This window comes from Cygnus olor, chromosome 1 (assembly GCF_009769625.2).
Source record: "Cygnus olor isolate bCygOlo1 chromosome 1, bCygOlo1.pri.v2, whole genome shotgun sequence".
NCBI classification, from domain to species: domain Eukaryota; kingdom Metazoa; phylum Chordata; class Aves; order Anseriformes; family Anatidae; genus Cygnus; species Cygnus olor.
In genome coordinates this window covers 122,086,740-122,114,205 of record NC_049169.1, presented here as the reverse complement: position 1 = coordinate 122,114,205, position 27,466 = coordinate 122,086,740, and the positions used below count along the sequence as shown (strand labels likewise).

General features: G+C 40.2%; 1 protein-coding gene across 25 annotated transcripts in view; it reads right to left on the bottom strand.

The window, feature by feature from the left end:
* Positions 1 to 1,247: 1,247 nt before the first annotated feature.
* Positions 1,248 to 27,466, bottom strand: part of DMD (dystrophin) — a 1,063,969-nt gene continuing 1,037,750 nt past the window's right edge. For 17 of the 25 annotated variants that reach the window (XM_040530983.1, XM_040530955.1, XM_040530927.1 and 14 more), the window contains 4 exons: positions 23,910 to 24,153; positions 23,437 to 23,560; positions 19,298 to 19,390; positions 1,248 to 3,729 (listed from right to left, as the gene is read on the bottom strand). In XM_040530983.1, coding sequence (XP_040386917.1) covers positions 3,632 to 3,729; positions 19,298 to 19,390; positions 23,437 to 23,560; positions 23,910 to 24,153 — 559 coding nt within the window. In that variant the 3' untranslated portion in view covers positions 1,248 to 3,631. Of the gene's footprint in view, positions 3,730 to 10,656; positions 10,689 to 19,297; positions 19,391 to 23,436; positions 23,561 to 23,909; positions 24,154 to 27,466 lie in introns of all 25 variants that reach the window. The other 8 variants (XM_040530986.1, XM_040530994.1, XM_040530935.1 and 5 more) reach the window with 1 other exon arrangement.

Genomic DNA, 27,466 nt, shown 5'->3' with positions numbered 1-27,466 from the left:
TTCATGCACGTTGTGCCAGCCCATCAGCACTGATCGGTGCGAGGCCTGCGAGAAGCGGCTGACAGTACACACTGAGCTCTCGGCAGGGCCGGGGTTTGCATTTCCCGCAGCAGAAGTAGCTCAGGGAAGGCGGGTCAGGCCATGCACACGTGGTTTTGCCTTTCCCTGCTCCTCCTGGTGCAGCAAAGGAATGAGGCAGCGTTCAATGCCTCTTCTTCCCTGCTCATGCACCCCTCTGTACTGTTCCAGTTCATTTAGGTATTTAATAAGGCCATTCACAGACCTTACACCTCGGGCTCACCACCGGGCTTAAAAGCCAGCGGTGTCTCCTGATGCACAACCAACCTCAGCACTGGCGACAGGGAGAAAACCATCCTCCGTTTTCCTTAACCGAATTAATAGGAGATACCTCGTCACTGATGGCTGCTGTGCCTCGTGGATTGCTAACATTTGGATGAGACTCAAGTACAGCAAAGCACTCATCGACTGATGTATGTATGTAGGAGTGAATCCAGAGTAACTCGAGTCTGGAAGAGTAGATGTGGGATGCATATTTATTTCCTCAAATTAATGAAATGAGGAAATTCATACCTCCTCCTTCATGGTATTATCAAAAGTATGTGCAAAGATATGCTTCTTTTTTTTTGTCTTTTTATTTTATTGTTGTCATTTATATTATTTCTGCCACTGAAAGGTAGCTCAAAGGCAGAATCGTGATACAACTGAGTGGAGTCTGGGTATGAAAACCTACGCGTATTTCTTAGGTATGAGATGGGATCCATGTGAGCAGCCTCTCTGATGGGAACACACACTTCCCAGAGCCCTAAAGAAGAGGGGGTTGTTAGTAGTGTGCCTGGTGGCAGCGAGGCCACTTAGGCATTAGACTGATGAAATGGCAAAATTTGAATCTTGCTTCCGCTTCACCAAGCAAAACCGCCTGTGGATTGCGCTGAATTTCATCCGCCTCTGAAGCAGAGCACACCGTTCCCACAGAACAGCTTGCATGCTTCAAGTGGCTTCTGCTTTGCCCAAAATACTGATGGGGAGAAAGAACAAAACCAGGAGGAACCTCTCGTCCTCTCCCAACCAAATCCTGAGTGCTACGTGGGCACTCTGCGTACAGAGCCGAGGCCCGGCGCCGCCGGCATGAGGATGCTGCAGAAGCAGGACGTGAGGCAGGGCCACTGGAGGGGAGCTGCTCCGCACGGCCGCAGAACCTCAGTAAAAAACATGACACGTTTTATAACATAATTGCGTGCTTTATTGATATACACAGTAAAGCAGTATATAATACAATAGTAAGGCATATATTTGGTGAAATTTGATATGTTGTGAAAAATGCAGTAAAACTGAAGTTTATAAAAATAATTAGTAAATGTTACAGTGTTGGTGTTAAAACACAATATATTATGATATCCAAGTAATAACCCAGTACTGAGTAACAATGAAATAACATGCCATACGGTATTTATGTATTCAATTACACTGATTATGTTTTACAGTTTAATACTTTGTCATTATAAGGAATATGAAATAATTCCCAAATTATGCTTAAAAAAGCAGCGATAAAGCTTTCAACTTTTTAAATATTTTTGACAGACTCACTCCAAAACTAAGATCTATAAAGTAAAACAAACAAAACAAAACCCTGATGAAAACAACCGTGCAATCCATTTTCCTCCATTTTTTTTTTCTGAAGAGAAGGTTTAATGTATAAGGGGAAAAAAAAAAAAGAAGAAACCCAGCTCTTTCTCAGATCTCAATTTAAACCTTCTGATAAAAAAGACCGTGAGAAACACATAGGGTTCCTACTGTAATAAAGTGTTAAAAAAGCTCTTTATTATGAAAGCAGAGACTTGGGGGGATTGTACTTATTCTTTGTAAATTATTGTCATTATTATTTAAATGATGAGACCTGTTCACACAATGGACGAGTGGTGATGTAACATTATCTGTACGTAATTGTCAGGAACACCACAAAACCAAAGTGAGGTAGAAATAGCATGACTAGCCATGTTCAATGTTAACTAGCATTCAAAATAAAATCTTTCCCAAGTTTAATTACACTTCATACAAGAAGAGGTAACGGATTTTTACTCTTGCAATATAAAGTCAGACGGTGTGTTTCTATGTATTCTAAGATAAAATTAAAAGCTGGTTAAGAAAATGAAGTGGTAAAGCTTTTGCTGACAGCACCTCATACCCAGACCTACCTCTCACGAGTTGCAGTTAGGTGGCTAATCTGTTTTTCTGTCAGTTCCTCTCTTTCTCACTTTATTGTTAATTGTGCGGTACTACTTGTAGAGAGAAATGGGGAAGGAGAAAGCATCAGGGCCTTTGTTTTGATGATAAATATATCATGGAGCAGTGTGGCTACCTTCACCTGATTACCATACACGTGTAAGAACAGCAGTAACTCTCCTACAGCCTTTCCCAAAGGTTGCTCACTGCATTACAGCTCCTTGGGACCAGCCGCTGTAGCAAGCTGAGACAAGAATTGTGGAAAGGTCCGTTTATATTTTCCAGAGGATCGAGTAGCTCTGTGTTCGTTAACAGCACCGGAAGCTATACAAGCAAAGATGCTCAGTGAGAAACCTACTTGTGCTTCATGCCAGAAGCTGAGCCCACATGGGGTCAGGAGGGAGCTTCCCCCTTTCTTCTCTCGTGTGCAGCGAAGTGATGCTAACGGTGGCAGCGGCAGGGGAGAGCTGTGCCCCGCTTCTGTGAAGCACGGGGTGCTGGCCTGGCCAGCAGAGTACTGGACAGTAAGGTCCAGAGGTTTGATCTGGTAAGGCAATTTCTACGTTCCTTTACTAATAACATTCAGGAATTTAGTCAGCAGAGGAAACACCGGCGCATAGGACAGTCATTAAATTCTTTCCTTTCCTTCCTTCTTTCCTTCTGTTTTTTTTTTTCCATTCATTTTTTGCAGACTCTGTCATGTAATGTGCTCTTTCGTTTAATTATTGCAAACTAGCTGTGTGATTCGTGTAACTGTTAATTTTATCGGAAAGAGGTGAAATAACTACCTTCGCTGGAAGTTCAGGAGATTTTTTTTAAGCCAGCCCTAGTCAGACAAAACCAATGAGAAATGTAAGTTGGCCGTTTTGATGTTGCTGCAGGAAATACTTTTTTTTTTTTCCTTCTTTTTGACAGGCAAGGAAAAGAACACAGAACATGAATCTCTCTCTGAAGCAGCTGCAGAGCTGAAATGATATTAAACAAATGCACTGCCTCAATATTTTTTTTTGTGTTTTTTAAAGGGGGTTTCTATAAACAATTATTTTTATAAAGCACACTTTAGTTTACAATCTTTCTTTATAACTGTTATAAATTTTTTTTAAACAACCCGAAATGCGTTCCATATAAAGAAATGGCAAGTTATTTAGCTATCAAGATTTTACATGTAGTTTTCTTATAATTTTTGTACAATTGCATAGACGTGTAAAACCTGCCATTGTTAACAAAACAGTAACAGACTTAGGAAACTACTGAAATCTACAGTATAGTACCACTACCCTTCACAAAAATATAGATTTGTTTTCTTGTAAACTCTTACAGTCTAATCCTCTTTGTAGTATGAATATTATAAAAACCATGCGGGACGCCTGAAGTTGTAAAACACATCTTGCTATTCTAACACCTTGTCGTCGGTCATCACTGTAACTAAGGTTTCCATTGCTCTTCCCAAGTCATCTGCCATGTGGAAAAGGCTTCCTACATTGTGGCCTGAAAAAGAAAGTCAAAGAAGAGGATATTAAATGAGAAAGAAAATACTGCAAAAATAACGAAAAAGAAAAGGCCAGGTACAGATACATCACTCTGCGAGCAGCTCACCACCACTCTCAATGGACTACACCAGACAGTCTCCTGGACAAGCATGTGTCATCATTAGCAAAAGCTGCCCATTTCACGAAGCACTTAACAGCAATACTAGCTTAAACAGCCAGTGTAAACTACGTTGACAGTAAGCCAGCATGTTTGTGTTCCAAAAAAACCCCAGTAGTGAAGAAACCGTATCGTAACAAATGTTCACCAAAAGCCACGATTAAATCCAATGACATCACAGGAAAGTTTCCAACTGGTTCTGCAAAGTGTTTGACCACTCAATGTTCTATCAAGGAGAAAAACAGAAACAAACAGATCAGCAGTAATTAACTACATCATTAAAGCCAAGAGGTCCCAACAGGATGTCCGCACAGGTAACTAAAACAAAGACCAAGCTCAACGTCTGCAGTTTATTCCATGTTTTTAATGATACCCTTTGCTTTTCAGTCCAATGAAAACAAAGATGCTGCAATTATCAAGCAACTACTACGCAGTGGTTTATTTGCACATTTTTCCTCACTGGTAACCACTGTAAAGTCCTGAGATGCTATAACCACAGCACGTGGACCTCCTGTGCAGAAGTAATAAATAAGCGCAAAAATTCTGGAGATGAAACCTGTAACTTCTTCTCACACTCATTTTTCCATTGTTGCAAAAGGAAAGTTAAAGGTGGCAATGCTGATCAGCAGCAAGGAATTGCTTCAACAACATTAGAGACTAAACAGCCTCAAAGGCAGGGAGATTGAATTGCCAAAAGTCGTCATTTGAGGCACCTGGCGTTAAGCTGGTCTCCAGCTGCTGCTCAGAAGACGGTGGGTATCCTCTCTGAGTCCTGCCTCAGTCCTGCCGCCCTCTACGACTGTCTTGGATACCCCCTGGCATCTCACATGACAGAAATATGGTTCGATCAGCTGAACCCCATCTGGAGTCTCCCTCCTGAAAGTGTATGACTGCAGAGGGAATATGACAGAGATCTGGACACCCCAAAGGATAAGCACCGAGTTCAAGATTTCTTGCAAGGACAAGGAGGAACAAGCAGACAGAAGGTCTTAAAACAAACAGAAGGAAATTATATTCCACACAGCATATAATTACATTACTGAACTCATCACCACAGGCTGATGTAGAGGCCAAACATATAAATGAGTTAAAAAAGGCATTAGAAAATAATCATGGAAGCAAGATTTATTTAGATGCAAAGTGCATGCGACCTCCAGCTCAAGCAGTCCCCAAGCTGCAGAGTGCCAGCAAGTGGAAGTATTTAGCAGGGGAAGAAAACTCAATAAAACTCAACGTTGCTGTGGCTGGAGGGGTTGATTTACTCCCTGAGAGTACTTGCAGTAGAGTATTTGTTTGGGAAAGCACTGAAGCCTCAAAACTGTCTGCCCACAACTCTACTTCTCGGGCACGCTTTGCATTAGCCTAAGTGCTGAGTGCTTGCCATGGTCCAGGAGAAAGCAGCACCCAAATGAAGACAAGACATGACAGGGACATCCCAGATACACCTCCCATGCAAGTCACTACCTATACGGTGCAAGAGCCTGACTGTTAACATTGCCCACCTACTGCTGTTGTCCCTCCTGCCACAACTGTCATCTTTAACAACAGGAATGATGCTTCCCTGTGGGACAAACCAAGCTCGCCAACACAAGCTGGAAGAAATGCCCGTTCCCTTCCAGATGTTCGAGGATTGTGGTTGGCATTTTGACAGTGCACAGGAGCCTGGAGTGATGTTAGTTAACATTCACCAGCATGTATGGAATAGAAAACAGATGACCTAAGAAATATCCAGAGAAGCTTGTTTCTCCTGGAGAACTACTACCACCACTTTTTACATTCAAATACTACTTTTTTTTTTTTTTTGAATGTAGCTTTCACTCCACAAAATTATGTCACATCTAAATGATATCTACTCAACAAGCTGCCAGCTTCATAGTGAGCTGTGCTGTGTGTGGCACTGTGTCTGATATCAATACAAAGAAACACTTGGTTCTAATCTACTTGCACTAATGTACAGAGAAATAGATGCATCAGACAGTAATTTCACATATAAATCATTAATGTAGAGCCATCTATTCATCCTAAGCAAAACCTTCTAATTTACTCATCAGCTTGTCAAGTAAGAGCATATGAAAAATTGCTGCCAAGTTTTGGTCAAAAATATAGCTTACTTTAAAGTAAATGTGTGCTACCACATTTATTTTAGATGGAAGGGATAATATCTCTTCCTTGCACCAGGCAGGCTGTAATTAAATGCTAGCATAAACTTTCATAAGCAATTCTAGTAATGGTCTTTAATCTTCATCTACCTTATTATAGTACAATTCCTCTGGCTGAGAACAGTCCAGGAAATTTGACCACAGAAAGGGAAAATCTGACAGTCATAGGAAAGCAGTAATTTTAGGTGAGAGATTCTCAGGTAGACTGAAACATCACTGCCGCTGCTTTGCTCTACTTTCCAGAAACTTTGATATGCTTAAGTATATTTATAGCATGGGGTATCAAGGCCGTATCAAAATAACGCTGGTATAACCTGGGTAACCTGCATCATCCCTACAAATCATCCATACTGACGCTGCAAGCTACTTTCAAGCAGACTCCAGGCTTTAAATGCTCTTCTTCCTCACCTGCAGCAGCCCACAGACACCAGACAGGAGGGTGCAAAGCGTTAACCAGCAGCAGGAGGCAACGCTGCCTGTGGGATCATGATCCCTCATTCAGGTTCATTGCCATCTGTTATTTCTAGGAACAGTGATGGGATTCCAGGACTTTTCAGGGACTCCAACACCACTCATTTCCAGCTCAGGAAAAGTGATCATCACCCTTCCATGGATCTACAGCAACTTGAGCTGCTAAAGCCCATCTTCAGAAAAAATTAGTATTAGTTAATATTATTTTGTTCTATCAGACACAGAGCTGTAAAGATAACAAAAGCAAGCTGATTTTATAGAAAGAGTCTACATCTAGAAAGAAAATATAAAATCAAAAAAATCTTCAATCAAAAGAAAATATAAAAGTCTTTTAGAAGTCTGCCACAGTAGGTGCAAAATGCTGAATCACTCAGGCAACTAAAACACAAGCCAAGAAGACCTAATGGATCCAGAGATCCCTAGATTAAATACTTTTAATGCATACAAATTACAGGAATGTATGTTAATGCTTTCTTCTTTTCTCTATTAATTTCTCTGTTATTTTTGAAATAACCACGCTTTTAGTCTGATCTCCCTCCACAATAGCTGCAGGGGGTGACGCTGAGGTGATTACGCAGACCTAACTCCATGTTCTCCCTGCATCACGGGCCACAACTTCCTCTGCAGAGAAGCCAAACAATCGCGTCCCTCCTCCTGAGCCATCCGAGCTCAGCACCCAGGGCACGATCCTAAACCTCCGCCAACTGCAGTGCGCGCTAGCAGCTGGGCCGTGAAGCGCACCGCGCCTGGGAGGGGAGGACACGGGGCAGCAGCGCAGACAGGCAGCGCCGCTCTGCTCCAGCCACTCGCCACGAACCTCAGCCAGGCACCACCACACTGCCAGCGGTTTGGATGTGGTTTGGATGTGAATCGAACAGCAGAGCTCTGAGCCGGGTGGCCCAGGGGCTGCTACACACGTCCTCCTGCCAGCTCCGCACCCTGTGGCCATCCCTACGTGGGGGCGGGCGTCCACACTGAGCCTACCAGCTTCCACGTTAAGTCTTTCTGAAGCTGCCAAAATCAAGCCTTCCAATACTCAGTCACTTTAGGTGCTTCTGTATTTATTTAATGATGTCTACCATGCTTTGGGTTTGGGCTTTTTAAGGGCCTCACGCTGCTTTGCATTACACATTGAGAGGTGCTCACCATGGGAACTACCTCAGCGTTAAGGACATCACCAGCCCAAGAGCAGTTTTGCAGCACAAAATAAAAGATAAAAGTCCTTCTTTTTTACCTTACGCCTCCTTGCACTGGAACCAGAGGCAGACTGGACAGGTGGTCTAATTTAGATTCATGACTCCTCACCTGCTGCAAAGTGACCTGCACAGCAGAGTACGGTATTTCACAGGTTTTCCGCGAATCCTCTGCAGGCAGCTAGCAGGGCTGCGGGCAGGCAGCACCGACCTGGAGCAGGCTGCCCTTCCTCTGGGGCGCTCTGGTTTCTGAGCCCCTTTCCTGTGGCTCTCATGACCTGAGCAACCTTTTGACTGATGCAGGGAAAAATATCCGGGATAAGTGCTATGGGGCAGTTAGGATTTTGCTTCTCTTGCACATGGGAGTAGCAGGTAGGACAATAATGACTGCAAGTAGTTGAAAACAACATACGCAGTAATTTCTTGGTACTCTAACAAATACACCCTCTTCTAAGAGGTCAAATGCACTGTTTATATATAGCTCTGCTTTTTCTTATTGAATACTTGCTTTCTTGTCCTTTGTGAGATTGAAAAGTAAGACACTGACATTTTTAATTAAGAAGCAAATGAGAAAAATACTGTCCCCAAAGCACTTAGAAAAATATATATCATAGCTACCCACTCATTATTATTAATATTTTTCATATAACTTCACCAAAGAAGGCATTAATTCCATTCTTCTTTTTTTTTTTTTTTTCACATTAAAGCTGAAGTTGTTTTATCCATGCTTCAGGCACTGAAAGGTTGGAAGATGTTATTTAAGAAAAATACTAGCACAGTCTTTGAAATGCAGCAATAACACTCAACATGGGCATGGACAGCGTCAGCTTAGACATAAAATGGAAGGAATACTAATACAGGTGCAATTGCTTTGAAAGCAGGAGATTCCTCTTTCTGCAGACACTAGCTACATCATTTTTGGTTGCACACAGAATGATGTGCCTCGTATCTGCTGAATTTGCTTTAGAGGCTATACTGGAATTAAGGCCCTTGGGTGAGGGCGCAGTAATTGAATATCAATCTCACAGTACAGCTTGTCACAGAAATAAATGTGGAGCATTCAGACTCCAAAGAGTGGACAGAACGTAAATTAAGAAACCCCAGCACAATGCAGTTTCTTTTCAGCAGCCCAGATTTCTAACCCTTCCCCCACCAAAGAGAAATCCTTCCTGTTGGTAGCATGGATTTTGATATCCTTATTCATATTGAGTAATGCCATGAAATCCATGGGATTACACACAAAGACAATACCTAATGTGAGTAATGGGATCAAAACCTGGCCTAGTGGGTTTAAAACTACATGATCTGACGTTGCACAAATGGGTTCACGCATAAAGCAAAAGCTGTTCTGTAACTTAGCTCATATACTTCACGGGCACGCAGAGAATTGTGTTTTATATTCAGGTCTGCAAGTTACTAAGCACCCTCTGGCACTGCCAGTGAGCACAAATACCACTGGAGAGCAGTAAGCAATTCACTGAAGAAGTCAATGTTTTTAGGGTTATGCTGCAGGAATCAGATCAGGTAAAAACATGCCCATTTTTCTAACCTTTTATATTTTTAATTGTAGCAAATGTCCTCAGCAGCAGAACCTTTTCCTTTTTCTGAACAGTATGAATAAACGTGAACCAGGATAATGGAAATCAACAACCTGCTTTGCTCAGTTGAAGAACAACTCTCAGACCGAACGTGAAGGGCTGAATACGAAATCAGGTCCATGCAATTTCTAAACTGGTGCAGTCTGAAGACGTGCCAAGCACCCTTTTTTGATCCATATGAAAGGATCTGACATTTCAGGACAGACTTAATCTGCACTGAGGATCTCACTCCTCAAAACAGCTGGACCTGTGCAAGCTGCATATGCAGAGAACCACTGTACTTCAAGGCACCAGTGGTAGAACAAATCCTAGCTTCTCTGGAGCAGCGTGTGGCTGGCCGGGGGCTCAGAGCAGCCCGACTCAAAACCCCAGCATCGTGCCTCCTCGTGAGCCCGCCCCACTGTGACAGCGGGCGCTTGCAAACTGGGTTCGGCCTCATCCACGCTGAACATCTGTACAGGAAAGGTCATTTCACAGCTACCTGCAATTGCACTCAGGCAGTCTCTGAATATTTTATCTTTATTAATAACGTTCCCTAGGAATTCATCTTGCAAACGTTGTCTCTGGTTGGAGAGTGAAGAGCAGCTTTGAAGAGGGAAAATAAAGGCTCGCTGGAAATCCTTTAAAAGGTGCTGTGACAACACGGCGCAAAACATTTTCCTCTGTGAACAAGCAGCAACGTACAAATTCTGAAATCTGTTTTGCATCAAACCAACCACATCCAAAGTGCAGTGGAAGCCGCTGCCCGTTTACATCGCTGAATACAACGCTGTTGAGCTGGCGAGTGTTAGTAGCATTCTTCACTATGCAACAGTACATCAGTACATTAATACACCTCAATCTCTTATACCTCTCAACTCTCACTGTTTTAAGGAAAAAGGAAAGAAAATATTTCATTACTGGGGATCATGGTTGGTATATTGGCACACGTATGCAAATAAAATCCTAAGTATGTAAGCAGAACAGCAAGGGACATGGGTCTTGCTGTTTTGTTCACACACGAGAATAGCAGCAGCATTATTCACTGCACACATTTTTCATACAAAGGTTTAATTTCAATGCACTGTTTCCTCCTCCCCATTCCTGAATTTCCATCTCTGGGAGGATGTAAGAGAAGGCACGTCCCTGGGCTAACACTGTCTCCGTGGAGAGTTGAGAGGTACGGTACTGTTAGAGCACACATGGAGAATGCACTCAGCAAAATCAAACAAAACCAAAACGACAAGAAGACAATCCCCGCTCTTCAACAAAACCAAGCGAACCCGTGCTGCTGTCACACACATGCTGGGCACAGAAAGCAAGATGTGACAAACAGAAGCCATGGCAGTGAGCTTGCATCTCACTAACCTCTCTCACTGGCTTTCCAGAGGCATTTCTTCCTTTAGGAACAGAGAGAGGAAGTGGAAGAAATATCAGAAAGAAAAAAAAAAACACAACAACACACGCGAATATATTTTTTACACTGTAAGAGACACTTCAGTTTTGATTTAGGAATTTAATATTAAATAACTGTATTTCTGCTTTAAACAAAGATTGCAAGTACATTGAAATCCACTGACGATTCTGGGCTGATTTATTCAAGAAGAGTTCTGTAATCTGCTGTTTGGTTTTAACTTAGCAAAAACACTTGAGAAAACCACTAAAACTGACATACAACCCCTTCAGTTGAGGATAAGGATGACAGAGAAAATCTGAATTCACATTCTGGGCATGCAAATTTCATCAATTTGAGTACTTCTGCTAATTAGTATTGGTGGTAAAATCATGCTTCCCAACTTCAAAATTAATTTATCCAGACACATTACATTTTATTACTGCCTACGTATATATCTGCATATACATTCATATATACACATGTTCACACACTTATTTTACATCTCAAGCTATTAGACTGCAGTATCACTATTCTCACGTTCAAGATAAATGTACTACAGATGATATTTCTAGCAAGTTGATTTGCATGCATTGTAAAAATGGGGGGAGCAGAGGCACAAAGAAGGGAAAAAAATCAAGTAAAGGGTAAAAAAAGGGAGAGTTTCTCTCTCAACAATTTTAAGCTGCAAGAACAAAACCGAGCAGGCAATAATGACTTTAGCTGAAAAGATGCCTCTTATGAAGTTGTACAGAAGCCATTCTTTGATCAAGCAGATTCTTCTCAATCACTTAGTGTTGTGCACTTGTTTTAAAAAAGAAAGCCAGGTGAAAATGGACAGCAGGAACAGCCCCCCACACACACCCTGTATGTCAATACAAGTGACAATAAAGCACTCGCTGCCTCCACAAGCAGTGCTCCACTGCCACTGGTGCATTACTGGGAGCACTGGTACCACCAGACTTTGAGTCTTAGGCAAGAGAATCTCTGAGGCAGATGCTGTTCAAGAAAGAGGATGATCTTTGTCCCAGAGCTGCTGTAAATAATGTAATTGTAAACAATGTACGAGACAACCGGGAGAGAGAAAGCTGTGTGAGAGAGAACACACCAGTCAGCATAACAGTGACCTAATTGCTGTTGAGTTTTTTTGTAGGTGTTGTGGCCTGCATAGAGGGCAGGGATAGAAGATGATAAATAACTTTGCAGGTATTTTACAAGGAGGAGAACAAGGGTCAGCAACAGAGAAAAGTTGAACTTTTGGTAATTTGGTAATGGGGAGGAGGAGAGGACAGAGACAGTGAGTGGCATCACTGAACAGTCACAGGTTGGAGCCACTATTCAAACACAAAATTAAAGTGATAGAAAAGGCTGGCATAACTTGTGAAGGGCCTTCACAGTGAAGGTTATCATTTATAGAACAGAAAAGGTTTTATTCCCTGCCTTCCCTTCTCCCTCTTCCTTATAACATACTTACTATCAGAAATGATAATAAAAACAGCAGTAATATTAGATTCTAGGTCATGTTCTGGATGTGGGATTTTATTCTGGATTTAAGAGGAGCCCTGACTCAGATTAAATCTGTACTGCACACAGACGGTGCTGCACAGAGGTACTAGGGCAAGCTTGACTGCTGCAGAGGTGTAGCTTCAGTTTTGAGGACTTACCATAGTTTTATCCGTCCTGTTTCTTCACAGGCTAAGTTACCTTCCTGTGGAATTTCAGGCTATTCTGACTAGACAGCTTTATTAATGAAAGGTCTGTTCCTTTCCACTTAGGTACTCAATATGGGACTTATGTGGCTAAAACCCACCAAAGACCCAGCTGCAGTCCACTCAGCCTGCCTTGCAGGCCTGCCTAACTCAGCAAGACGACTTAACTGAGTCTCTACACACCCTGCAACCTACTCGGGTGTCTGTATTGGGAGCCACAAATGCTCAAAAATGCCTCCTAGGAGGGAAGAAGAGAACCCCTCACTGACAGAAATCATGTAACAGAAAAGCCTTGACAATGAAGATATAAAACCCTTTGCACACTTTGATCTTATTCTTAGGAAGAGCTCCAAGGTTTAGATCAGTCAGTGGTCTTCCTGAGACCTCCAGAAACTGCAACACAGGTGTGAGAAAGTCCTGGAGCATGAGGGAGGCTTGGGTAAGAGGAGAGGAAGAACTGCCTACATCAAAATGCTAGATCCTTTTGGAGCTTTTAAGAGATGCCTACCCTGTCTGCACGAGCACCTAAATTTGTGGCTACTCAGTGCCTAGTTTAAATATCTATGTGAGAAGGAAAGACTGGATTCTACCAGAAAATGAATGGACTTAATTAAAGGTAACTGGGAGAGCTCTGCTCCACACTAAACTGCTGGTGAGCGATCACCCTAGAATTTCTTGAATGCAACAAAGAGTAATGCTACTACAGTAACAGCTAATTTCTTTTGGAAGAAGATTAAAAAGGATTTAATGGATTTTACTTTTTTTTTTCTTTGTATACGAATGTATACAGTTCTGAAAATTTGTATTCTTGAAGACATCAGAATATTGACACAATGCACAGGTGCCTGATATGTATTGCTCCTGCCCAATTCAAGATTTCCTCCCCTCCCAAAATAAAGGAATCATTTTTTTTTCTCCTTTTTTTGGAAATCTACATGACATTGCATCACCCACAAAGTTATACAGAGAACTATCAAATCAAACCTGAAAGCACAGGCACTAATGAAAACTTCATGCACCTATGCAGTTTCACATCAAAGCACAGAGCACTACTGCACTGCTCCTCTCAGACACAATGCAGGAGAAGGGCAGGCTGCAGAGAGGAGAGATCTGCAAACAGCATTTTTTTTCAAAAAAAAAAAAAAAGTTGATTGTTTGTGTCATTCATTAAAGTATTCTCAGTTTACATCAGGACTGAGTATTAAAAATCAGATAAGGTCGAGCCCTCCCAATCACTACTGCAGAACTCTGCAGAGCAGCTCAGCCACTACAGTACAGCACTCTGCCACAGGCAGATAATCCTGAGTGATCAGGAAGCTACAGAATCACAGAGGGATAAGGAATCTCAGCCACCTGGGCTAACTGCTGTGGTATATATACCATATATACACCATAGCACAGAGGAAGGGGATACACTCCAGAAGAGGCCAGGCTAGCTCAACTAGGAGAGTATTTACAGAAGTCTGTACAGTGTAATTACTCCAGTGTATTCTTCTTGTGATTCAGTAAATCAGGAAAGAAAAACCTGAGTCATGAGACGTTTTGCTGCCAAAATAAAAGAAACTCCATTATTTGCAGTGATCAAAGTTACTAGTCCCACTTAGGTTAGTCCCGTTCACAACAGAGTGACAGAGCCTGGCTGATGCAAGACTGAGAGAAGAGAATGTGTCTGGCATGCTTTGATGTGAATGAAATAAAAATAAAACAAAACCTCCTTAGTGCCATTTATTTATTGTTGTGAGATCCTGTAATTTCACTGCACAAGACAACATCTGTATTAAGCAGCACTAAGCTAAATAATTATGGTGAGTGCTGATCCCTCTCCAAAGGTTTCCATGTGATGTCAGGGACATTTAGCTCTTTGAAGCCATCACGGTCGCATTTCTAACCACTTCACTGCTCCCACTTCCACAAGCAAGGGCTCTGCACTGAAATTATGGGGAGCTCTCTCACTGAGTTCAGTAACTCGAGAATTTCTGTCCCTAAATTCACCTCTGGGTTTCATTCATAAAAGGCATTTGCCACAAAACTGTAACCACAAAACAGTCTGGTTCACCATAAGATCCAACTGAAACTATACAACTTGTTTATCCTCAATGCTGCAGAAGAGATGAATTTGGGTTTAAAAATACTGTCCTGCCAATCTTACTTTCTAACTGTGAACTAATTCCCTGGAGATTTAGTAGCTTGGGCACAAATACAGTGTGAAAATGTTTTCCTCTGTGGCCCATTATCTACCAGGGTCAAATAAACCACTGAGGTGGTATTTAATAGTAGATTTCCACTAAATGTCAGACCTCTGGCTTTGACATCTGTTTTGAGTTAGCACAGCAGCTGTTTGAAGCAGCTGCAGTAGTTGTGAATTTGCTGGGAGCAGCAAAGTAAAGGAGGAATGGATGGGAAACCTCACAGATTTAAAGGAAAGAAAAACTCCTTAAGGACAGCAATCATCAGGTATTCAGCAGAATTTCCCTCTATGGAAATCAAACAGCTTTCAGCACCAACAGTAAGCTGTGCAAGGAGCACGGAGGTCCTGTGCTACTTAAGAAATGCTAAGAACTGTCAAGAGGTTAAACTGAAGAAAGAAAAAAAGCAACAATAAAAGGTATATAGGAACACAAGACATTTCATTTGAGACCTGTTTACAAGGAGCTGTGATACGACTTGTTTAATGCATGCTTCTTTAAAATGCATTCAAAATGAATGCCATGAAGTCTTGATGCCTCTTTTAAAACATCTCTGAGTATCAAAAGCTTGGAAAATACCATAATCAAAACAAATCTATCTCCAGGTGAGTGAAAATTAATTACTACTAAATTTTATTGCTTTGTTTCAGAAGTCCAAAATAAAAGCTTTATTTGTTTTAGAAAACTACTTTGCAACATGATCAAAGCTTACTCTTCAAATGGCTTTGATGATATTTAGACTAAACATTGATTTTAATTTCTATCCTGTGATGTTCAACTATATTTCGGTTCACCCAAGCACAGAAATTCTCTCCTTTTCTGTATTCATTGTTTATTCAGCTCTCTGAACCTTTCTCATAAACCAAAGCCTTCGGCATCCAGTTTGCTCTTGTCATCTTGTTCTGCATTCCTCCAATTTGTTGTTATCCTCATGGCACTGATACCCAGAATTATATTCCTTATTCAAAAGCAGTATTGCTCCCGACACTGTGACATGCTGGAGTTGGACATTCAGCTTAAAATTTAACATGCTTATTTTTACAGGCCACGAAGCAAAACAATGTTTAATGTACTGCTGATAACTTCCCAGGTCTTTAAATACATCCCCAGATTTCTTCAACTGATTCCAATTTCAGGCTATATAGACGAATGTCCTTCCCTTCCTGGATTTCATTTTGTTATTCTCTTTTCATTTTCAGTCTAGGTAGGTTTTGACGTGTGCACAATGTCCTCTGTAGCTCTTCAGAGCATAGTCTATGAATATCACAGCTGACTGCCCTTTCTACATTAGTATAGAAATAAACAAAGTTATTTCTAATACTAGTCAATATTGGACTTTTAACCTATCTTCCTGATAGTTTTAATTCTTAAAGACAGTATGCGTTATAGGTGGTAGCACCTAATCCATGTAGCCTGAATTCATCTTTCAAGTAATATTTTATGAGTTACTCTAACAGAACACACTTATGAATGCCAATCTGGGATGGCGGTGTTTCTTGCATCAGACATTTTTTTAATTCTACTTAAAAAGAAGAATTAATTTAAGAGAATTTAATCTTTATACATTTGTGCTTATTGTTCATTTGGGTTTATTGTTCTTTTTCCTGAATATCTGTAAGTGGCTTGACATTCAATGCAACCTGTAATACAAAGAAATAAAATGCTACTTCCACCACTTCTGAATCCTTATATTATGCTCTCTTTTCAGTCTGCTTTGCCACTGCTTTAACTCTTTTGCAATTACACTTCAATGCTTTATTACAGATTGGAAACCCAAGATAAAGATGTGTTTTCAGTGTTTTCTTGGGACCAATCAGCCTTGCTTCCTTTTCTCCTGTCTGCAGTCTTGTAAATCCCAAGAAGGATCCCTGATACCTGTAGAATCTGACTGCATACGGATGGCACCATCTCATAATGATGGTCTAAATGAGGCTGTGGCAAATCATCTGTGGATGTAAGCTTTGTTTATGCAATATGACGATATTCAATTGAGAATATCACTTATTAAAATGAGAGTAGAAGAAAATTTCATTATTGAAGTTTCCACGAGGTCTCAGCAAAACTGACAATGTCAGCAGCCTTCTACAACAACCAGTGACTGGAAAGCCATTTGCACTGGTTGTATAACAAACTACTTTTTTTTCCATAGATGGTTTGACCTTTCCTGTTCTTCAATCAAAAACAGTTATATAAACCTAGCATTCATGCAAATGAATCCAGAACTATAATGAAGAACTAAGAAACCCAATTAAATGTGGCACTAATCTCTTCAGCCCAAACTGTAAGGTACAAGTCACAAGAAGTGAACAGCTTTTTCTCCCATATGGACCAATCTTTCTGTGTAGTAGCCAAAGAGAGGGGAAGAGGCAGATTCTTGCAAAGCCCAGAAGTGGTTTGATCATGCCATGGGGAAGAGTCCTGTAGGAAGCCTGATTTTGCCAGATTCTTTCTGCTAGAAAATGTTTTTGTCCTCTACAGCTGCTAGTCAGGCAGGAAAGCAGGAACAAACAGCAGCTGTGTTTTAGAAAACTTGATATGAGTGATATATGATTTCACGGACAGGAGGGCTTGCAGAATCCAGAGGCCAAGTACTGTGGAGGAGTCTCTCTGCTGTAGAGTCCAAGGACAGAAAAATAAAGGTATCATATTTATAAGCAGTGGGAAAACAGAGCTCTCCGAATCAGCACTATCTGTGGCAATAAATTGTTAGCTGAACATACTCATTCTAATTTGTTTTCATTTGTCTCAGCAGGATATTGTCCCACCAAATACTTTACCACTTTCACTTCATCATTTCTTGGTACTGAATGTATTTCTTGAAATCTGTTTGAAGGATATTTATAATCACATAATCCACTTTTAACTCAGTTACCGAATGAAGAAACAAAATCAGGAAATGTATTATTTCTCCATATTGAAATTACCACATTTTGCATCACCAGAATGCAAATATGAAATTATAGCTTAACTTTCTGAACTAAAATATTAACTAATGTTACACATTTCAAATCTTTTTTTTTTTTTTGACTAGACTGTACATTCTGTTAGTTTTATTACTGAAGCTTTCTATTTTTCACTAAGGAAATAAAAAAACTTTTCTACTCTCAGATAGCAGGGGGTGGTATCTAAGAAACTGATCTCTACCTATTCATACACAGGAAATGAACCGCTGTATTTTAAATAACTCATTAACTGTTGTTTTGAAAATTGCTCCTATTTTACTTAAGACTAAGCTTGTTTTTAAGAAGAAACACTGTTTGTCTGTGTCATCAGCTATGATAACAAATTAGATACCCCAGTGAAGGGTGAGCATTTTAACATATGGTTGTCTGCAGCTAGACACATAAAATTATGCAAGATCTCATAAATAGAATGTATTTACAAAATGATGGTCACTAACAAGAAAGCACTGGCTGCTGGAACCTCACATACAGAGCAACTTTATGAATATGCCCATTTTTGTCTACATACCAATATTCCAAAGATTTTTCATCTGTTGTGTCTGAGAGTTAATACAATAGGTAAAATGAGGGCTGGCCATATGACAGCTTCTCATATAACATTGAGGAGGAGATCAGTGTAGTTAATGATACATTGTATTAGACTGTCTTAAACAGTAGTTTTCTATACTACTCCATCTTTCAATCTGTAGCATGAGTTATTATACAGTTTATACTGCCTTCTCCTTTTCCACTGCTCATAGATGATGCATGGTGAGAGCTGAGCTCACTTTGAAATCAAAGGATGGAGAAAATTTGACTTCACTGAAAGTCTAGCATGATGGTTAAGGCACGAAGCTATGACAGAACTTCCGAGGGACGTGTGCTAACTGTGCAAGAGGCCCTGAAGGCTGTCTATGCCCCTGCTGAAACTCACCCAATAGGGTATCTATCAATAGACATGGGGTCTTTCTTCTGCCAACAGGTTTATGTCTGAGCTTTCTTTCACTGAGTCAGGTAACATCTCAAACTTCCTCCCTCCTGTTAGGAATCCAAGTCATTTTTCTGGGCAGCGGGGTATTTTCTCTGGGCTCAGAAAAGAACTTTCCTCAATGAGAAAAGGCTGAAAAAAATAAAATTCCAATAATACAAATGCCTCTCTTTAGAAAACAACATGAATGACCAAAATGGAAATACTGGAAGAAATGCTGGGGCTGTATATATACAGCCTATGCTGCCCAATCAAGCAGTCCAGTTGCTTTTCCTCTATCACTCAGAACCTACGTACCACAAGGTCAAGAATTTTGACTCAGAACTTCAATATTATTTAGAACCACATTCTTCTTGGAAAAAGGCAAGAAGAAAAAATATGGTAGGATGTATTAAAAATAAATCAGCAAGAGGACAGACTGAAGGAGAGAAGCTGTGAGAAGAAGAACAGCAAAATTGGAAAGAAGAAAATGCTAAGGAAAAAAGAGTCTAAGAGGATGTTGTTTCATCCACTTATCTAGCAACTGCTACTTGTGGAGGAAACTTGAGGTATAGGAAGGGGCAGGTGGGCAGGTTGCTTCTCCACTCTAAACTGGACAGGTTTATCTACAGCAATTGGTAAAATAAAAACAAAGAACAGCAAAAAAAAAACCTGAAACCAAACTCAAACACCTGAAAAGATAAAGGAATGGAAAGCACTTTTAATTTCTGCTCTGCCCAAAACATCCACGACTCATTTACAAGTGCGATAATCTCCTCCACTGGCACATGCTCCTGGGTGGCTGGGCTTACCTCTGGAACTGGGGAAGGAGTTGTTAAGCTGCTCCATCACTTCCTCCAAACCTGTGCTTGTGTCCTGGGGAGGGCTGAGCAGGTCGTCCTCGCCTGGAAAGCAAGTGCAAACCACTGCATTTAAGCCACTATGAAGCCATTTGGTAACACCTTACTATTGCATATGTCCTTCACAAAGCTAAGGCTGGTCACTTAAACACATTTTCTACTTAGTGTAGAATGAAAATCGTCAAGGTGAACTTTGTTGACTCTTTATGCCTCTTATGCTTCTCTCTCTTTTTTTTTTTTAAAGTGTTGGGATTTAAGTAAAATTAAACAATGAATTTTAAACAATTAACCCTGATTTTAACTTGTAGCAAGGGATTTAAGAAATAACCTGCTCTGGTAAAAGAAGTGGGGCAAAATGTCTGCCAGGAACATTTCGTTCTATAAATGATGCTCCTTGTTTCAGCTTCTCTTATTCTATTAATGGTAAAAGCAATTGCTGTTGTGAGTGCTGCTACTGAGGAGCTCTCTAATAGCACTGGATTCATGTTAGCGCTGCTTTGCCTAGCTGCATAAATCAGTAGAAACCTAGATTCTCATCTGCATCAGTATTAATATTTCTGACAGTTTAATTGCATCAGATTGGCGCTCCAAGAACATTCAATTGTACCATAAAAGGGTTTAGCAGCAGTTTAATAAAGCGAAATACATTTCTCCCACTGAATAATTTCTATAACCTGATTATAGGGCAGTAGCTTAATGGGAAATTCAATATATTTTATTTTTACTGGGGTTATTTTGGTCGTGGTTTCCGATAACCAAAATCCATCTGTTGATTTTACTGTAGACCCTAGCCTTTAGTAGAAATAAAGCCTCTGAAGAGAGAATACACCTAAAGGATGCTTAGAATGAGATCCTCCTTTAACCAGATTTCTTTTATCCCTATTAATACAGAAAATGGATTTTGCCTGTTGTAATAACCACAGAGAGATATATCCTTATTTTGAAAATGACTTAATGACCCTTTATTCTAAAGTCTTGCCCTACTCAACTTCAGTAATAAACTACCCAGAAGCTAACTTGCTAACTACCTAATAAGCTACCTCGCTGTTAGCTTTAAGATTCTTTAAACTTTGTCACTGCTGCATGCTAGTGGGAAGTCTACTAAAAGAGATGATAAAGGAACAATTCAGGGCTGCATAGATTCCATATTACTCAGTGTAGTGTTGGCCTAACCTTAGGACCAGGAGTTTCAAAAGACTTATTTACTGGCCAAGAATTATTTTTCACACCCCAGTAAACAAATTGGGTTAAAATATCTGTAAGAAGCTCTTAATTCATATACACAGCTTCTTTTAATGGTCTAAAAAATGGCTGCTGAGGCTGCTGCAGTTCGTTCAGCTTTCCGCTGGTGCTGGGTTCACGGACCAGAACAACCCAAGTCACATCATAAGCTATTTTTGCATCAAGCGTTGCACCAACAGAGGTGCTGTAGCAAAATAAGTGTCCTTCCAGCCTCTGCTGGATGCCAAGGTGAAAACTTAGAGCAAGGTCTTACCACTTCTACCCAGGCTGAGTACCTTATCAGCAAGCCTGCAGAAAACAGATGTTTTAATGTTTTTCAAGTTTTTCTTCAAAAGAAGAGGGCATTAGTTCTCCTGTCCTGGCCAAAAAGAACTACTAAGAAGAACTACCGTGGCAAACTGACAACAGGTACTGATTTCCAAACATCCTGGTAAGCGCTGATACACCTTGAAATGTGTTTACGTTGAAGACTGCTCTATCTTTAAAATACACTATTTTTATTCTTTCTCACTTGGATGATTTTTTGGAGCATTTCCTTGTAAATAACAATAAAATAAGACATCAGCCAAGCAATCTTCAGATATCAATTACCACTTTACCCAAACCAGTCTTCCCAATTTCTTTCTATAAGGGGCTTGGAAAGCTGGGTGGATGGCAAATGTTCTGGTGGCACCTGAATAAATTAAAGTTCAGCAACAACCTCTGGGCTCACAAGCCTCAGAGAACCACACTACCACTACAGTACTGGAGGGAAAAGTCAATGACTAGGGCCTTCCCATTAGGACTCTATGAGAAGAGAAGCAGAACCTTTCAACTTGCCTAGGTGTCTCTGGTTATCAAAGGATAAGCTCTTCTATTTGCAAGTAAGGCTCTGAGTGGGCTTCTGCTTTTACCAACAGGTTGGACACCACCAGTGGTGGAGAGCTTTTTACAGCAATCTCTCCTTGAGAAAGCAGTGAGATGGGAAGAAAAAAAAAAAAAAGGTCTCCTGTCAAAGAGAAAAATATATGAAAGCTGCCATTACATTATCTCATTGCCTGAGAGACCTATAGATGCTCAGCATTTTCTTGAAAATTATTACTCCCTCCCTACTGGGAGCACGATTCTTGTATGAAACCACTATATGAAAGCACTATTTAGGACACCATTCTGGTTCCATTCACAATTCTAGAATATTTTAAATTGTGCTTTAAATTGTGCCTCTCAGACTAACAAAAAATGCTTTCTGGTGTGAAAGGTGACAATAAACTGTATTAGCTGCGGTTGGTAATTCTTTTTATAAACTGTTCCATACTGCTGACCCTGTTGCATTGCTGGCTCTCAACATGATCATAGTGATAACGATTCAACATCTCACCGTCCTTCCACATAGTCTCGATTCAACAAACAAAAAAACCCAATTCATGTCTAAAGATTTGTTTCAAATTAGGAAGTTTTAGCAGATTATATGATTATAAGCATGTTAATTTATTCCAGTCTCACAATGTAAATCAGAATAATTTTAGATTAAGTCAAATGAAAGGAAGTATATTATTGTATTTCTGGCCTTCTAAAGGCAAAAGAATCTGTAAAGAGTTCTAATACGATGGTAGGGAATCAGTCTTCCCTTTTTTTCTTGAGCACTTTAATAAGCATACTTTGTGTGATGGAATTCATGATGTTTCTTCAAAAAGTCAATGCAAATTATTCCACAGCAAAATATTTACTCACTAGTAATGCAATTACATGATTCAAATCAAATTCCCGTTACCTGTGATTGTACTCTCATCCCCAATATTTAACTTCCTACAATTTCTTTTTTTTTTTGGTGGAACCTATAGAATCCATCTTGTTTGATACCAGCACAAGTTGACATTTCCACCCACACTCAGGAGGGAAGACAGACCTCCTTAATAAGTTGCATCTCCCACAGCTACAGGTCCTCATACCAAGGAGAACATCCCTTCCCATTCTTCTTCTCACTGGGATAGATTCTTTCACAAAACACAGTGAAAAGCTCCCACTTAAGCCTTCTACTTTTCCCAAAAGCCTCTCACTGATGCACACTAAATACATTCTTGTGTATGAAGTTGAATGTTATTTTCAGATTTCAAATATTATCTTGTTCAAGTAATTTAAGTACATTTGCTTAAAGATGCTGCAACGGATGACTGCTTTTTCACTAACATAAAACGCTTACCACTTGCTAATAAATATTATAAAGCAAACAGGAAATCAGGAAAATGCTACAGAACAGTTACTAAAAGCACTGAAATAATAATTCCAACCTCAATCTACAGCATATTATTACTCAACCTTACTCCACACCTCATATGACGTTTATTAGCACATCTGATGTGATACTTAGAAAAGACACTAAATGAGTACTGCTGAAGAGTGACAGCTTTATCCTACTGCTTGAGCAACAACATATTAAAAATAAGATCACATCAGTTAACATGGGGATGATTAATCATACATTTAATCTCTTAGCCATAATTAATACTATGTACGTTTAAATCAGCCATGTCATGCTTCATAGTTGAAAGTCAATCTGAATGAAACCATTAGATAGTTTTTTTGTTATGTTTGTTTTCAGAATTCAAGCCCTAGCTCGGTTTTGCATTCCATGTCAAAATATCCATGCTACAGTGTGCATCATGATCAAAACCAAAAGCCTGAACCATAATGAGAATATGAAGAGCCAGGTGACATTGAAGACTACTGCAAATGTCTACTTCATTCTCACTTGAACTAAACAAGGCAGCAGAGTAGTTTCTGCCTTTAAGGAGGTTTTTTTTTCTTTTTTTTTTTTTTTCTTGAAAATGGAACATGTATGTTTTATGACAATCTGAACTTAGTGATCTTACCCATGGTTTCTGAAGTCTGGCTGCCAACTACACGAAGAAGCATTGGCTGACTGCTGTCTGACCTCTGCAAAGAGGTAGAAGGAGATGATAGCGTTGTACCATTTACCTTGGCATCTGCCTGTGGCTAAAAATTGAGGAAAAAAGAAGAGATTGTTATTAACAGTTCAGTAGAGTTGCACAAGTCCTTGCATCTCTGTATATATTTTATTAATTCAATAAATACACACAATTTTCTTTTTTTTTCAAGTAAATACATCCATGCAAACAAATGATTTAAATTCTGAATAAAAAAGTAATACTGAAGTGTGATTTTACCACTTGCCACTTGCAGTCTACAGAACAATTTAATATATTTTGCTGACCAGTCTCTACAGATATGATTTTGTGGTATGTTATTGTTATTGATAACATTTCACATCCTGTTTGGAAAATCGCTCTACAGAAATCTCAAAAAGAAAGGCCTGAGGACTCGCCTGCTCCAGCAGCTGCCTCAGCCTGTGCAGCTGTGACTCCAGCTGTTTGTTGTGATCCTCCAGAATCTGCATCCTGGCCTCCAGGCGGCCCTTGTGCTGGCGAAGCAGCTTGGCTTCTGCAATGAGCTCAGCATCGCGGGGACTTTGCGGAGAAACTGGCATCATCTCAGGTGGGGACGGCAGTGGAGACAATCCTTTGTGATCATGCTGCTGCTTCAAACGGTCATACTCTGCTTGCAAGTTTCTGTTGAGAAGTAACAAGGAGGCAAAGCTTTTTCAAGCAGAACAGGTTTATTTGGGCTGTCCTCTGCTAGGGGCAGTCAGAGTGGACCTCCTCTCCTGTGATGTGACACCTGCAGCCACGGGAGGGGTAGAGGCTCTGTGATAACACCTGCCTTTGGTTCTGCTAAATCCAAATCCATGTAGGATTACATCTCATAGATTTGCACAAAGTGGATATAATGCAGAACAGTGATACAAGCATTACCCAAAGGCTGTCTGCATCACGAGAGTTCACAGTTAATTCCCTTCCAGGGCACATAAAACAGAAGGTTGGCTGGGCTCCAGGCACCATCCTGAAGCACAAGTACAACGTGTCCTGGGTTCAGTCCTCAGCTTCCTGCATTTTATGGTTGCTAGCAGAAGTCAGACTGCCTCTTCACTTCCAAGCATGAATACACTCTTGTAGTAATTAGTGCTAAAAGAGTGATCAAAGCACTTCACAAACACTAATCAAAGCTTACACCACCTGGCCAACCTATTTTACAGATGAGAAAATTAAGACAGAAAGAAGGCCACAGAAAAATTCAGAAAAAAACACAGAATTCAAGAGTTCATTTGCAACTCTGCTGTCATTAATTAGGTCACATCATTCTCCTTTCTTTATATGTGCAATTGCATTTACAGTCTAGCTCTAAAATTAAATTGCAGTGCATATCACTAATTTGGGGGGCTATAAGTTTTACCTTCTTTCAGACAGCACCGCCTATGGTGCTACAGTCTACTGTGACTTTACGGCACTCTTAAGCTTGTTCTATTTCATAAAGCTCCAGTTTTACTCCAGTAAAACTCTCCATAGATTAGTATGATCTATAATGGTCCATATGAAAAAAAATCTACCAAGAAGTAAGAGCACAGAAGGTAAGAAACTGAAACCTTGTTGGGGTTAATACAGTCCAACAATGTAAAATTAGTACCTGGCAGCAGAAACTTTGTACACAAGGGAGGCCTAATAACCTGCACTGGGATTTTGGTGCTCTGATGTTCCTTTACTGCTTCCCAGAGGGGGGGAAAATGGCTCCATAGACAGTAGCCTGCTAACTGCTTACTCATCACAAGCAGCGACCCAGATTTTATTTTTTTCCAACTTGCTCCTATTTGAGCTTGTGAAAACAGGCACTTTTTCCAGTTTTGCCTGCAAACCACAATACGCTCTGACATTTTGGTCTGGAGGCTTAATAGCACCTCAGAAACCTCCCCAAAAACACCATTAAGCTCTGAAACATTTCTAAAGGTGTGTTTTTGTGACCAGAACAAGAACTAAAGCGGTCTGCATCATTTCACATGGATAAGGAAACGATGCCAAGCATACGGACAGACCATTGACTTTTCTTCAAACACTGCACTCCTGCCCCTTGGCAACTGAATGATGGATGTGTCCTAACCTGGGACAACAGTGGCAACCCCACAGGGGTTACATGGCATGATCCCTCCTCTGCAGGAGTTTAAGAAGGTTAAAATATATATATATATATATATATATATATATGTTTATCCTTCTTAACTTCTGATTGTCCCATAATTCAAAATTTCTTTCTCTAAAATCCACACAAGGAGTGGACAGAGACTTAGAAAAGTGTTCAAGCTGTCAGACACTATGTTCTTTCTTTTCATCATTCTGTGAACAGCTAAAAATGCAATCCCATGAAGGGGGATGACAATTTCTCTACGAAAAAAAAAATCCTACATAATTGACAAATGAGAAAAATGTGTGGAAGACAAACCAAGAAGGTGTTATAAAAATCAGTTATTTTCTTCCAAATCAGACATTTTTTTTTAAAGGAAGATTTTTGCTTTAAGTAAATATAGAGTTTAAAGTTGATGAAAATTATCTGGAAGAAAGAAGGGTTATGCTGGGTGTTGCCTTCCATACGACTTAATGTCTTCTCATACTGTTAACTGAATGAACTGGTGAATAATTAATAAAAATACTAAAGGGAATAGAAATGAGAATGACAGCAATATCACAGAGTCTTACTACACACTAAAGTTTATACAGGATTGATCACTGAGCTTGTTTTTCACCAAGTCTGTAGATTGTGGCTATTGCCGCCCTGTAAGGAATTTCCCAGATGCATGATGCAGGCAATACTCTACTAACAGCAGACTTAAAAGTTTGAAGGTTTCGAAGTGCTGTAAAGCAGAAGATGAAGTACCACCCTAAGGGAAACTAAATAAATGCCCCTGCTGATACTTACAACATAATCAGGTACTTTGTTACAAAGAAATCTACAATTTTCCCCTCGAATTTCAAGATAAAGAAGCTCTTCCAGTAAATATATTATGGAAAATCAAACGAGGACCAGGGAATAATTCAGATAAAAATGCCTTCATGACTGATTCAAACTAGTTAAAATCTCTTTCTGAATTACTACAGGAAAAGAATGTTGTAAAAGGATACCGCACATTATCCAAGCAGAGGTGTCTGAATTTATGAGTTCTACAACACAATGCAGTAATTCTGTTAGAACAAGGAATGACATTTTGAAGAAAGCCCAAGAGTTTGTCCTGAGCATCTGTGTCACTGAGTTTTGTAGCTGTACCTTTTCATTCCAGTTACAGAGTCCTTAGTCCAGAGAATTAGGACTCATTATATTGACTGCTTTCAGAGCCGTAAGAGCGATGCAGGGTGCAGATGATCAGTAGTATCAGTAATAACTGAGATCTAACATACAGGGAATTGTATTTACATAGGGGAAAAAAGGTTGAAAGTCAGGAGAAAGAAATCATTTGAAAGCTGCTGTAAGACCGTCCTAGAGGAGAAAACAATCTGTTTTTATTCCCACCTCTGGAACAGTTTTAAGCTGTGTGGTGAAACAGGAATGCTGCTGCAAGCCAGGCGTCCAAGGAACTGTCCACAGCCCTCAGTATATAGCATCTGTGTCCCGAGGAAAGGCGCTGTCTTACATTTTCAGCATTAAATGGGAAGTTAGAGAAAGGGGAAGCAAAAGCATAATCTCTCTAAATGAGTGTGACTGAGCAAGGATCGGCAATATTCAGAAGCCCAGCCTCGCTGGGTGACTGGGTAGCTTTCACAACTGGATGTCACAAACAAACAAAGCTGATGCATCCTCTAATCACTGGGAAAATACATTCTACCTCAGTAAAAGAAATATTCAAAGAAAAAAAACATGTATTTCATTAACCATGCTTCCACCTCTTTTAAGCATTCAGGAAGAAAAATAACAGAGGAAGCATGCAATGTAACCCTGATTTATGCAACTGTAAAGATCTGGGTAGTAAAGAGCTCATGAGTTATTAATCACATCTATCACTGG